At 38.6% G+C, this 15012-nt stretch overlaps 1 protein-coding gene across 1 annotated transcript in view; it reads left to right on the top strand.

Moving 5' to 3' along the window:
* Positions 1–8336: 8336 nt before the first annotated feature.
* LOC109923101 (dual specificity protein phosphatase 16) overlaps positions 8337–15012 on the top strand; it is a 67758-nt gene continuing 61082 nt past the window's right edge. The window contains exon 1 of the mRNA XM_048607898.1: positions 8337–8447. Within this exon, the coding sequence (XP_048463855.1) occupies positions 8337–8447 (111 nt within the window). The remainder of the gene's footprint in view (positions 8448–15012) is intronic.

Here is a 15012-nt window from a genome sequence, read left to right as displayed (position 1 = left end):
TACACCTTGTTATCAAAGAATATTTAACTTAAGTGGAAATCTTATGAATCAGGTAGTCTAGAATAGATTTTTCTTAGTTTAAAAGAATTAAAGTGAATCTTGGAGAACCAATTGAATTTATCAGCAATAAAAAATTCTCAGTGGGCCTGTACTAGGTTTTACTTGAATTTTAAGGCATATCAAATCTGCCAAAGAATTGATTGGCTAGCTTTATCTCATGTTTTGTAAACACGCAATGCATGTGTTATGTTAGATGAAAACCAATTTAGCACGTCAGACTATTTACTCAATTCAATATGGCATATGTTTTCATACTTTCCTTTTATGCTATGTAGCAACATATGTGCTGTGTGTGTTTTTCCTGTTATCAGCGGCAGATTATCCCTATAAACCCATTTCGTAAATGCCATGCACAGCTCTTAGTTTGTCAGTATAAAGAATGCATACAGACGACATTTCCGAATTTATATTATCGTCATTTCTGGATTAAAAACTAAGGGTGGAAAAGTAATTTTATTTACCAAGGAGACAAAAACAAAAAAAAGTGACCATATCCCGAGTTTCCGATGAGATAGATGCTGTTATATGCAATAGATCTGACACAGGAATTAACAGAACAAAACAATCATCGGAATATTGAATCCAACGTAAGAACCGATCGGCCTTCTGTATCTAGAAGCACATTGCATCTGATGTCTATACATTGAATAAACGCAGTGAATATTTACATACGAGAATTCATTTTATGCAATCCTACCCTGAAAGAAACAGGGTGGAATAAAGGTTAAAAAGCTCTTTGGAAGCGTTCCCAAGCAGCAGCGTAATTTGAATATGGAGCATTGTCCTTTCATTGCTGCTCCCTGAATTCCCGCCTCCTTTGAAACAAAGTAACAAGAACTGGTAAAGCGAGGAAAAGCTTGGGGAAGGTGAAGAGGAAACAGTTTTACCACCTTCTTTATGCGAACGGCGATAATATTGTAACAAGGTGCCTTACTGTGGCTGGGAAGTGGAGTGAATAGCTTGCCTTTCCCAGCCCCTTCTCTGCTGAGTGGCTATCAGTGGGATTGGTCTGAAATGACGCCATCCTTTTATTTTAAACCAATGACCTCATCCCTGCTTCAAGTTTTACTGAACAGAAAAAAAACCTCCTGTGTATGTTTTTTTTAAAACTAGTTCTACTTCTCTCCTTCGTGTCACGTCAAAATTACAAATTGGCTGCAGAGAACATCGGGTAAAGAGACTTTGAACTGCGTTGGAGCTTCGAGTTTGTTGAAGTAAGTTCCCCCACAAGAGGGAAAAAAACACCCAAAAAATCATCTGTGGGCCTGCAGTTGTCGCCTCACGTGTTGGGGGTGGGGTAGATGTGAGAAAGTGTCGGAGTTGGTTGCTTATCGTTATTGGAATTATATCAGTAATTGTTTATAAAAATGTATTTTGTTCTCGTAAATTTAATTGAACAGCTTTTAGACATGTTACTGGGTAAAAGGTCCCCGCCACTTCTGCAGTCGAAGCTGCCTGCTTTCCTTGCATGTGAAAGGCCTGGGGAAAGGACAAAATATTACAACAGAGAAACACTTTAAGAAATGTTTCACCGATCTTTAAACAGACCTGAAGTTTTAATAACACTGGAAACCTGATATTAGACCTAATGTTTTCCTCTCCAGAAGAGCTTGCCCAGTATTTTATATACTTGCCATTGGTTAGAGTGCGGTGCTGGTCCAAATGGACTCAATTAAATGCTAATCCTGCCAATAAAAATTACAGAATGCAAATAAACTCCCGCAGAGCTCCAGCTTGTATCTGTCTGTTTTAGCTTTTATGTTATGATTTGTAATATCGAAAGTCAAACTTGTAAGGCATATTACTGGAAACGCTAACTGAAAGGGAAAGTAGGTTTAAAATGAATATATAAATTCGATTAAGTGGATTTATGCAGTATGAGGTATCTAACCTATCCACCAGGTCCGATTTCATTAATAAACTTAAAGTTTCGAAAAAGTAAATGACCATATGTGTATATTTTGATTGGCAGGTTAACCTAGATGCTATATTCCCATTTAAAAGAAAAGGAAGAGTGTACAACAGAATTTTTGTAGTGCTAAATGCAAAATTAACTGAGATTTTTGGGAACCAAGCCTGGCTGTGTTTTTTTTTCCCTGAGCCCCCTAAAGTCCTTCTTGGATGTGAAAGTATATTGTTCACCTCAAGTGATAAATATCTAAGATAACTACAACAGAATTAAATATGCCTTTACACCATTTCATCAATCGTTTATCAATTTTGATCTTCATTCCTTTACTTTATAAAAGCAACAAAAGGTTGTATTTACACAGTGATTTTAATATAGAAAAGTCTCGCAGCATAGCAAAAATTGATGCTGGATTAGAAATTGTGAGATGACCAAAAGGACAGCGAAATGAAGGGCAGACAAATTTTGGGGTAGAAATTCCAGAGATTAAAACATAAATTACTGAAGGCATAACAGTTGGAGAGAAAATGCACAAGAGGTCGGAGTAAAAAAAAGCTTTGAAACTTACAACCAATTGTATCTTCCACTTCCTCCCTCATTTTTCCCATCATCTGCTGTTCCAGAAATGTACAAATTGTTGTGTGTATATATAGCAAAAAATAAAAGTCCCTGAGACTTAAACCTTTGTACATTTTAAATGCTGAATGCAAGGTCATAGTATACTCCAAGCAAATGTTTGAGCCACAGCCTGTTCCAAAGTGGGATCTGAGTATTTGTTAAATTCTAATCTTGTCAGAGATAATAATAAAAACTTAAAATTTAAAAATTAAATTCTAAATGCCCCCAGACAGTCCAACAAAAGTATTTAAATTACTGGACAGTATTGAATAACTGACTGTAAATTGTATTTTCTTAAACATAACTTGGCAAAGTTAACTAACCAAAATTAACAAATGTTAAGAGTTGTTTAACACAGCACCTATCATGTATTTCTTTACTATGTCTAGCATATTTTCTGTTCTGCACCTTGGGTATTTGAATTTTAGCTGTAGGTTCTTCAAAAATGATTCCTTATTAGTGAGGTTTATAAAACTGTGTAGTATGAGTAAATGGTACACATTTGTAGTACATGAATGCAAGATGCTAAATGTTTGTTTAAATCCTGCCAGGTTGCCCAGATCCAGTTGTCCTACATTTGATAGTCCAGCTTATACCCAGACTGCACTTCATCTTGACTGTGTGTGTGTAATACTATAAAACGTTGACTATTACCTCTTGTGTCCATTTTCATGCACACAATCAATGTCAAAAAGCAGCATTTTGGTAGGGTGGTGGGGTAGGGCAGGATAATATGCATTGGTTGCACTAGAGATGGTGAATTCTAAAATTGCATTACACCACAACCCTAATAGTAATACCTTCAGGAAAGGTTATGCTAATAATATTTGCAGGATAATGGTACAGTTGGTATAAAATTCTTAATTTAAGTTTTAATATTGATTTAAATATTAGCATTAGCTACAAGTGCCAACACTGATCCTCCCAACATTAGAAATAAAGGGGGATAGCTGGCTAATAGATTGTGTTTTGCCAAAACTATTACCAAGCAAATTTAAAAATCTGCAGGTGAAAGGAGCAGCTGGTAAAGCAAGATCAGTAATTTATTGCAGCAGGTGAATGGTGTGCTTATAACATGCATTGCAAACCATGCAAGTACGCTCTGTCAACATTATGATCTTTAAAATATGGACAGTATCTCAAATGATTATTTTATTTTAAAAATAATTTTACCTTAAGATGCTCCAGGACATTAATACAAATTTCTTTATTGATATTGTGACTATACAACAGTAATGCTCTGGCTAGTGTAGTGTATTTAGCTGTAATTGTTTTGGCATTTATATGTTGCCCTCTTTCTGTAATGATCTCCCATTAATATGACACAAAACTCTTCCAACATGAGAACAGTCATAATTCAAGATACAGAAGCTAAATTTTTCATGAAGGTCAATATGGACAAATCTTACATAAGAAAATACTTTTTAAATGCTTGATATCAGTATGTTCAAAAGTGCAATGCTGTTGGGACTAGATGACCTTCATAAACTGCCCTGCCATGTAATACTGTCTCAGCCACCTGCCCATCTCCAGTCACCAGTCCCCGGTTTACTACATACTAAATTAACTATACAGGATAGTAAATCAATGATGATGTATGTAAAGCTCTTGTGTGTATTTGCAGTACAAATTTAGTGTTGGTATGGTTTGGTTCAACAGTAGAGTCACGCATTTATGTTGCCTTTTAAACTTTGTTGAAAAGTGAAACAGCTTTGCACCAATGATAACAGTTGTGCAAAACTCAACAGTAATCAAAACAGCTTTTCATTGGATTTTGATTTTTTTTAAAAAAATGTGATTATAGGCACTTTGGTTGACTGGCAGTTGTGTTGTTAATTAAATTTTAGTAAATTCCAAAGTGATGCAGCTAAAAATGATTAAGTGATCTTATGAGTTTGTAAATATCAATGGTTTTTCTTGAGGAAATTGTACATAAGTGCATTTCTGAAGGAATTTTACAAGAAGGAGGAGCGAATGCTGAACAGGTGGTGAATTATTGGTTGTATTGAAAACACAGTGAAACAGATTTTTAAAAGGTTTGTAGATGTAGCTGGATGAGGGAAGAGATTTCATGGATTAAATGTTTGCGATAGAGTCAAACCCTTTCCATTTGAAAGATCAGCCTGAGTAAAAGGCAGTGGGATTGGGAAATGAATAGAAAATAAGCCTGAGGAACAAAGTTGTGAATCCAGGATATGTTTGGACCAAGTTCTGAAATAAGATGGACCATGAAAGGAATTAAAATCAAGAATAGTTTTGAATTCACTGCATTTTGGGAAACCAGTGGATCTGGGGAGGAAGGGCAGAATTGGTGTTCTGATCAACATTTATGATTTGTGCTGAGAGTGTTGGCTAAAGAATATGGTAATTTAACATTGTGTACAAAATGGCTGCCACATTTGTCTGGATTGTAACAGTGATTGCACTTCAAAAGTTCTTTTAATTGTCTTTGAGTCACTTGAAAGGACTTTAATACATGAATAAAGTTATATAAATGCAATTTTTCTTGTTTTTTTTCTGTCTTGCAGTGATATTAAACTGATTTAAATTATATGGATTTGCTGACATCTTGAAGTGCAGTAATTAAGATGCTGGCAAGGTGATAATTTGAGAAATTGACCTTTGTAGTGATGGGTGAAGAGGGTAATGTTCTGGAAGAGGAAGGCAACAGTTTTGGAAATAGACCATATGTGGAATTGAAAGCTCAGCTCAAAGTCTAATTGAATGCCTGAGAAGCACTTTGCTGGGTTCAGTCTAAGTGAGCAACAAGGAAGATTGATTAGGTCAAAAACAGATGGATGTATGTACTGAGCAGAAAACAGAGTGGGTTCAGTTTTGTTGACAGTTAGCCACAGGATTCAAGTACTAAGTAATGCAGCAGATATCAGGACTTTTTGCAACAGCTCAAGAAGATATGGCTGTAATGTACTAAAGTGTTCTAACACAGGAGTGATTATCAAACAAAATTTCAAAGTTAAATAGTAAGAAATGAACAGTAAATTTTGTGTTGCTACCTTCATGATTTGCCAAGTGAGCACACAAGATTTTATGGAATTTTATTACTTCATTTGTTTTCTGAAAACATTTTTAAAAAAATTTGCAGGTTATTAATGCAGTAATGTTGTGACAACTTCCAATGTTTATTTAGCAGGAGTATTAAAGCATTGTTTATGTTTTTAATATGATATGCTAAAATGAGTGGGTTTTTTTTGTATCCTTTCATGCAAAGTTAATGAACAGAATGTGAGGTGGGAAACATTGTTTTTTGGTATCTGAGGAACATTTGTGAGCCAGAGGTTTAACTCATTAGAGAAGTTAGCAACTTTCATATCCTTTGAGAGTACCTGTGTTTTTTTTTTCTTTGTTTAGTTAAGTTCTAATCATAGGTGAGTGAACAGTAAACCCTTAGTATCTTACTTTTCGGTACCTATTTTCTTATGTCTCTGTAAAATCCTGTATGAGTCTTTGAAAGCAATCAGCCGATACTACAGTCATCATTTTAAGCTTAAAACGTAATGAGCTGGTTATGCAGACAAAAAAGATAATGTAGTAGTGAAATATAATGATAAATGACTCTCAAGAATGTTGTTTAATAAAAGCCAGCAATTCCTAAAATAAAACCAGCTAAACACACAAAGATTTTCCTTTTTCCCCATTAGAGATATTGACCAGTTCAATTCTTTCCATAGTGTCTCTTGGATATTTTTGAGATTTTTAAACTTTCATGATTAGAGGGATTTTCCAATTGTATGTCTTCATGACATTCTTCATCTGCCAATAAAAAGTGAACATTCCTCACTGCCCCATTTCAAATTCTTGATTTTGACTAGGAAGCTGCTGTAATTTCCAGAAGAAATTATCACTTCATTAGAAGCTGAACCAGTCTTGATGTACATTATTATACATTAGATTTTCTCGCAAGCTTGGTAGCAAGGCAACTGTCTTGCTGTTCTTACCTTCCTTGACTGTTTAAACAGTCGTTTTACTTCAGGATTTTTCAAGTGATAACAAAATCAAAACTTAGGCAAACACTTTTAAGTATTACACTGTGGATACCTGTTAGATTGAAAGTATTGGTTTAAGAACAGCATCTGACTTGAGTTGCTAAACAGCAGCACACATGTATAATACCTGTGCATTGTTATGTAATGGAAACATTAACATTGCATTCAGCACCTGATAAGAATTCTGAGCCCTGTGCATCAACTTGATCTTTTCCTCTGGCTGCTCGATCAATGCTGAACCAGACTGTTCAACTCACATCCTATTTGCTAACAAGATTGCTTCCTTCCAACTCTGCAACATTGCTTCACTATGCCCCTACCTTAGTAGACTATTGTGAATCTTTTACTTCTATATTCAACTTATCCAACGTTCTTTTGTCTTTCTGACATCCACTGCCCCTATAATTCAAACTATTCATCTGTTCCACACATTGCCTGTCCTCACCGAGTTACATTTGCTCCTAGATTTACAATGACACAATCTTACTGCGTCATCCTTATCTAGAATTTGCTCTGTACCCTATCTTTGCAACTTTCTCTAAAGTGGAGCTCTATCCCACAATCTCTATCTCTTTATTGTATGACCCATCTTTTGAAAGCCTTCAGAAAACAAGATCACGTTGTCCCAATCCTCCCAAAAAGACTAAAGCCCACTAATTTTCTCTTCTCTGATGCACCTTGGGATGTTCAATGCAAATTGCACATTTATAAGCAATAACTGCAGAGCTTTGGTCACTCTTATCCAAAAAATGAGTACGTTTTCAAGGTTGATCAATAGCTGATTGGACATTCTGCTCTCTTTGCTAAGATTACAAAGTATAAAAGTGAAGGCTTCAGTGATGTGAAAGCCATGCAGTTTTATTGCATTGTTGAACTATGATTATCTATTTGTTTGTAGGAAATTACGTTTGTATAATGTGAATGTTTGCCCCTGGATAAACTACAAAATTAGTGAAATATGTTAAGATAGGGTTAGAACTTGGGACAAGAGTAGACCATTCAGTTTGTCAAGCCTGCATCGCCATTTAAACAGATTCTGCCTGACTGTCTGCCTCTGTCACTTTTCCCTACTATCCACATCTCCCTAGGTTTTATTAGAGTCTAGAAACTTATTATTTCTGCTGGAATATGCTCAATGATTAAACTTCCAGAGCCCTCTGTGGTAGAGAATTCCAGAGATGCACCTACCCCTCTGAGTGAAGAAATTCCTTCTCATCTCAGGCTTAAATAACTTGCCCCTTATTCTGACTCTACCAGCCAGGGAAAATTTCCTATCCACATCTACCGTGTCACATTCTGTAAGAATTATGTACATTAAATTTCAAAAGGGTCACCTCTCATTCTTTAAACTCCAGAAAATGCAGGTCCAGTCTCCTCAGTCTCACTTCAAAAAACAATCCTGCCTTCCCAGGAATTATTCTGGTGAACCTTTGTTGCACACCTTTTATGCCAAGTACATCATTTCTTGGATAAGGAGACCAAAGCTGTACCCACGATATGACGTGAGGTCTCACCAAGGCTTTATACATTTGTGGCAAGACATTTTTTAATTCCTGTACTGGAATCGTCTTGCAATGAAAACCAACATGCCATTTGCATTCCTAATTACTTGCTGTATCTTCATTCTGGCTTTTGGTGACTCATGAACAAGGACACCTACGTCCTATTGGACATCATCACTTCCCAAACTCTCACCACATTTAAAAAATACTCTGCTTTCTACTTTGATCTACCAAAGTGGATAAATGGAAGAATATGCATTACGAGGAGACATCACACAAACTATGGTTGTTTCCCAGAAATTTAATAAGTTAAGTGGTGATTTGATTGAAGTTTCAAGATCTGAAGCTGTACAGGTAGGGTTGATAGAAAGTATTTCTGTTGGTTGGGAGACTGGAAGTAGAGGGCATAACCTTAAGCTAGGGTAAGACCTTTCAAGAACTAAATTAGGTAATTTCTTGAACACAAAGCATGTTAGAAGCTTGGAACATTCTTCCTCAAACAGCAACTATTGCTAGATCAGTTAATTTTAAAACTGAGCATGATAGATTTTTATTTTGAAACTGTATTAAAGGTTATCAGCAAAGAAGCAGATAACCTCTGATGTCACTGAATAGTGGGATAAGCACAAGTGGCCATTTAGCCACCTCTCAATCCTATGTTTATATCTTAATGCTTATTTTCTTTTAATTATTCTCTTCGGTTTTTAGTTATTTTGCATCATCAACCCATTCGAATGATGTCTTTCTATAAAACATTGATGGATAATGAGTAAATCCTGTCAACCTTAAAATACCTTATCCTTTGCCAGCTCATTCCAATTATAGGAAAATTCTGATATAAACCTACATGAATTTTCTCTTCATCTTAAAAGCCTGACTAGTTTAAAATTTCCATTTTGCAAAGAAAAACTGCATCTTCTGTGTTCCAGCTCATATCTGTGCATTTTTCTACCTTTGCAAAAACACAGATTCATTGCATTAACTATTTTTGCTGGCACTTTTAATAACCTTTACAAATAATTCTGCAAGGTTTCCAGAAGAATTATCTTTTCTATCTAAAGACATTCTGATTGGCTCTAAATAACAAAGTATGCTGTAAATAATTAGTTTAATCATGTTATTGAATCAGGGATTACTTCATGACTTTTGATCAATGTTACATTGATCTCAGTTGACCAACTCATTTCCTTTGGTGAATCAATCAAAGCTCTCATTCACAGAGTTATATACTTTTACTGCACTTGGCTCAGAGTCTTCTGTGCTATGCAGTTCCAAGTGTTCATTTAAATACTTCTTTCATATTGTGATGATTCCTGCCTCTACCACCCTTTCAAGCAGTGAGTTCCAGGTACCCACCATTCTCTGGGTGAAAACAATTCTTCTTCAAATCCTAACTAAACCCTACCTTATGCCTGTAGTATTTGTTCCCTCTACTAAGGGGAAAGTTCATTTCTAATTACCCTACTTACGCTCTTCATAATTTTGTAGACTTCAATCAGGTCCCCTTTTGGCCTTCTTTGCTTGAAGGAAACAACTCTGGCCTATCATAGCTGAAGTGCTGCAGCCCAAGTTGTCCTGGTATACCTCCTGAGAACTTCCACATGCTTCCTGTAGAATAGTGACCAGAATTGCACACAGTACTCCGGCTGTGGCCTAATTAATGCTATATAAAGCTCCATCATAGCCTCCCTACATTTGTGTTCAATGTTTAGATTAATACAGGTTTTCCCACATGTCTTCGTAACCACTTCATCCACCTGTACTGTTGCCTTAGTATGTATGTGGGCATATACAAACCAAGGTCCCTCTGATTGTGTGTAGCTCCCAGGGTCCTACCATTCATGGTGTACTCCCTTGTCGTGTTAGTCTTTCCTTAATGCATTACCTCCCACTTTTCATGATTAAATTCCATTTGCCACTGTTTTGCCCTTCTCACCAGCCCGTCTATGCCGCAGTGCAGTATGAGGTTTTCCTCCTTGCTATTTACTATACCTCCACTATTTGTGTCATTTGCAAATTTATTGAGCAACTCTGTCATATTCATGCCTGGATTGTTCATGTACGTAACAAACATAAAGGGGCACAGCACTGAACTTTGTGCTGTGTCATTAGACCACAGGCTTTAGCCACAAAAACAATCTTTTTGGTCATCACCCTCTGCCTCCTCCCACTAAGCAAGTTTTGGATTCAACTTGCAAATGGCCATACAGTCATGTGAGACCTTGTCAAAAGTTTTACTGAAGTCCATGCAGATGACATCAACTGGTATTACCGTCATTTACACACCTAGTCACGTCTTCAACAAATTCAATCAAATCAATCATATGTGATCTGCCCCAGACAACAGTAAGGACTATCCTTGATTAATCCTTGCTTCTCCAGGTGCAGGTTAGTTCTGTCTCTCAGAACTTTTACCAAAAGTTTCCTTACCACAGATGTTGGACAATAGGCCATTGTGTCTTGCAGTCTTCTGACCCTGTCCTGTGGTCAGAGGGGATTTACAAAATAATGTCAGGGTCCCTGCAATTTCCTCTCTCGCCTCCCACAGCAGCCTATGATACATCTCATTTGGGCCTATCCAATTAATAAATCTATCCAATTTAAAGCCTACTGCAACTGTTAATGCATTCTTCCTCTCAATTCCTTCATCCTCTTCCTTTTTTTCTCCTCCGCAACCAGAACTGAACTTTACTGTGTAGTATTAAAGCAGAGGTATTACTAATGGAGTAAAATTAAGCAGCTAATTTATTTTAGAAAAAGAAAGTACTAATACATCTTGATCTTGTATGGAAGATATTAACAGATACCCATGGACAGTGAGAATCATCTTTTTAATCTTCTTTGATAGGTAGGTTGCTAAGACATTGAGTAGGTTGGAATATATTGTGCCAAGTTGCCAATACTTAACTTTGTACATAATTAATTCACTGTTTAGAAAAGGTTAAAGAAACCTTACTTGCTGTCATCTTTGAAACTTGATTGAATTGAAGGATGTACTCTTTTGAATCTTTTTTAAAAAAGTCTAGGTCATTCATGTTTCATGTCTGATGGGTAAACCTCAGTAACTAACCTAATGTAGAATTTGATGGTATTGAATCTCTCTAATCTGCTGTCAGATAATTGTAAAAGAATGAGACTAGTCAGTCTTCACATCAAAGTTAAATAAACTAATTCTTAACAATTATTCAAGAATTTCTAGATACTACTTAAATAGGCTATTGTGTACTTAGATCATTGCAGATGTAATTAGTATATTGCTTGGAATTTTTGCTTTTTTTATTAAACTTGGGGAAACCTCTACTGTTCAGAATTCTAACATTTGGAGGAAGTTTTTTTTAATGCAGTGTATAATGCAGGAAAAATAGCCTTGAGTGACCATGGTCAAAATAATATTTTCCTTAAATACATCACCCTATTTCCAAACTAACATTTCTGCAGTGTTTTAGTTCAATAGGAAAATGCATTTTTTGAACAAAATTGGATTGTATTTCTTTTGGAAAAATCAAAACTTATTTGACAAAAGAATAGACGTCCATTTTATTGGCCTTGAAATGTCCTGATCATGTTTTTTTGTTGTTTTCTCAAGGTAATTTGGAACTTGCCTCTGATTTGCTATAGACTTGCTCAATTTTAAACTGAGACTTTATAATAGCAGGATTAGGCAAAGTTGTCCTCACAGAAATAACAAATGGAATTGTCTTAAACCAACAAATTACTGGCAGGCGTGTGGTATCCATTTGTAAAATGTCAAGGGGTGAACTTAAAACTAATATTATCAGGACTGAGACCCTAGATGAACAGCAGTCTGGTAACTTGAATAACTCATTTCAAGTGATTTATAAGGACTGTCATGTTTGACACAATATCGTGGACCAAGGGGCCCATTTCTGTACTGGCCAGTTCTCTGTTCTCTGACTGGAGTATTTCACTTATTTAGTAGGGCAGTTTTGTCCCGCATCTTTGGTATATAGGTCTATGTACACTAGGTGACTTGGTATTTGTTTAGTGATTAGGTTTTGTTGCTTCACTGTTGGGAGAGGTTGTTTAAGTGCATTGTTTTTTATTTTGTATCTTATGACCCCTAGGCATTAGAAATTGTTTCATATTTCCACATTGGCTTATGTTCTTAGTTTTATAAAAAGCCAATCTGTATCAATCTGGAGCTTCTTTTGTACATGTAGTTCTGATGGTTTGGTTTTGGTTTTGTTTTTCAAACACTTTGAGGAAATTTCTGATCTCAATTTCCATTGCCTTCCAAATGCACCCAGCATAATTTACAATGTTTTTGATTTCCTTGTTATGGAGACAAAGCATTACTTGTTAGCAAATGTTATATGTGTGGAGTTGGAGAAAGACTTCGATGGAGATTGGTAAAACAAAACCTTGCTTTGCAGTTAGTTGTCCGAAGATGCACGTGATGAAGAGGTCGGACCTGATATCTGTTGCATCTAAAGTGGAGCACCATTCAAGGAAATGTCCCTGATATTTAAGGGAAGGGTGCCGGAGTTTCGATCAGAACAGGAAACCAAGAAATCCTGCCATATTTAACAGAAATAATTCATTTCTTAAAAAACTTTGTCCAGCAACCACTTAAATTTAAGGCTGGCTGGCTGCTAGATTGGAAAGCCTATGTTGTAAAGCAGCAACCAGAATCCGCTGGTGACAGTTCTTGTCAGTTGAGAAGATTTGAGATAACAAGGTGTAGACCTGGATGAACACAGCAGGCCAAGCAGCACCAGAGGAGCAGGAAAGCTGACGTTTTGGGCCTAGACCCTTCTTCAGAAATGGGGGAGGGGAAGGGGTTTCTGAAATAAATAGGGAGAGAAGGGGAGGTGGATAGAAGATGGATAAAGGAGAAGATGGGTGGAGAGGAGACAGACAGGTCAAAGAGGCGGTGATGGAGCCAGTAAAGGTGAGGGTAGGTGGGGAGTTAGGGAGGAGATAGGTCAGTCCAGGGAGGACGGACAGGTCAAGGTGTCAGGATGAGGCTAATAGGTAGCAGATGGGGGTGGGGCTTGAGGTGGGAGGAGGGGATAGGTGGGAGGAAGGACAGGTTAGGGAGGCAGGGACAAGCTGGGCTGGTTTTGGGATGCGGTTGGGGGAGGGGAGATTTTGAAGCTTGTGAAGTCCACATTGATACCATTGGGCTGCAGGGTTCCCAAGCGGAATATGAGTTGCTGTTCCTGCAACCTTCGGGTGGCATCGTTGTGGCACTGCAGGAGGCCCAGGATGGACATGTCATCTGAGGAATGGGAGGGGGAGTTGAAATGGTTCGCGACTGGGAGGTGCAGTTGTTTAGTGCGAAGGCGTAGGTGTTCCGCAAAGCGGTCCCCAAGCCTCCGCTTGGTTTCCTCGATGTAGAGGCCGCCACAACAGGAACAGCGGATACAGTATACCACATTGGCAGATGTGCAGGTGAACATCTGCTTGATGTGGAAGGTCTTCTTGGGGCCCGGGATGGGGGTGAGGGGGGAGGTGTAGCACTTCCTGCAGTTGCAGGGAAAAGTGCCAGGTGTGGTGGGGTTGGAGGGGAGTGTGGAGCGGACAAGGGAGTCACGGAGAGAGTGGTCCCTCCGGAAAGCAGATAAAGGTGGGGAGGGAAAAATGTCTTTGGTGGTGGGGTCGGATTGCAGATGGTGGAAGTATCGGAGGATGATGCGTTGGATCCGGAGGTTGGTGGGGTGGTACTTGAGGACGAGGGGGATTCTGTTTTGGTTGTTATTGCAGGGAGCGGGTGTGAGGGATGAGTTGCGGGAAATGTGGGAAACATGGTCGAGGGCGTTCTCGACCACTGAGGGGGGGAAATTGCGGTCCTTGAAAAACGAGGACATCTGAGATGTTTGGGAGTGGAATGCCTCATCCTGGGAGCAGATGCGGCAGAGGCGAAGGAATTGGGAATAGGGGATGGCATTTTTGCAGGAAGGTGGGTGGGAGGAGGTGTATTCTAGGTAGCTGTGGGAGTCGGTGGGCTTGAAATGGATATCGGTTTCCAGGTGGTTGCCAGAGATGGAGACAGAGAGGTCCAGGAAGGAGAGAGAGGTATCAGAGATGGTCCAGGTGAACCTAAGGTTGGGGTGAAGTGGATGAACTGTTTGAGTAACCTGCCCTTCCTCCCACCTATCCCCTCCTCCCACCTCAAGCCCCACCCCCATCTCCTACCTACTAGCCTCATCCTGCCCCCTTGACCTGTCCGTCCTCCCTGCACTGACCTATCCCATCCCTAACTCCCCACCTACACTCACCTTTGCAGGCTCCATCCCCGCCACTTTGACCTGTCTGTCTCCTCTCCACCTATCTTCTCCTTTATCCATCTTCTATCCACCTCCCCCTCTCTCCCTATTTATTTCAGAACCCCCTGCACCTGCCCCATTTCTGAAGAAGGGTCCACGCCCGAAACATCAGCTTTCCTGCTCCTCTGATGCTGCTTGGCCTGCTGTGTTCATCCAGCTCTTCACCTTGTTATCTCAGATTCTCCAGCATCTGCAGTTCCTACTATCAGTTGAGAAGATTTAAATGGTTGGTGCTTGGAGGGAATGGAGGGATTGACGCTGGAGTTATGCATTCATATGGATGGAGGCAGATCCTAGTAGGTTTTCCTGAAGGATGGGGAATGTATTTCTGCTTCTTGCCCACAAGCAGCATTTAGAAAGCTCTTGCCTGGTGGATCTGACAGCTTCAGCCTCCCTTTTTTAGCTGCTAAATTTCCCAAGCCTTGAGAAGCCTAGGGTGGAATCTGTATAGGGCCTGAACAACGTGGCTATGGTGAGCATTGTGGGACAATTGCATGAGAAGTCAGGCAGTGCTATTCTTGACATCGGGAGCAACTTGTTGCAATTTTAAGAAGATTTCCAAGTGTGGAAACAAGATTCTCATGAGCGTGTGGCATGATGCCTGTTAAGGGGGTCTATTGCTTGTTGAC

The sequence above is a fragment of the Rhincodon typus genome, chromosome 18 (genome assembly GCF_021869965.1).
Source record: "Rhincodon typus isolate 14 chromosome 18, sRhiTyp1.1, whole genome shotgun sequence".
In the NCBI taxonomy this organism is placed as follows: Eukaryota; Metazoa; Chordata; class Chondrichthyes; order Orectolobiformes; family Rhincodontidae; genus Rhincodon; species Rhincodon typus.
The sequence above is the reverse complement of the archived record's forward strand: the minus strand, read 5'-3'. Positions and strand labels throughout refer to the sequence as shown.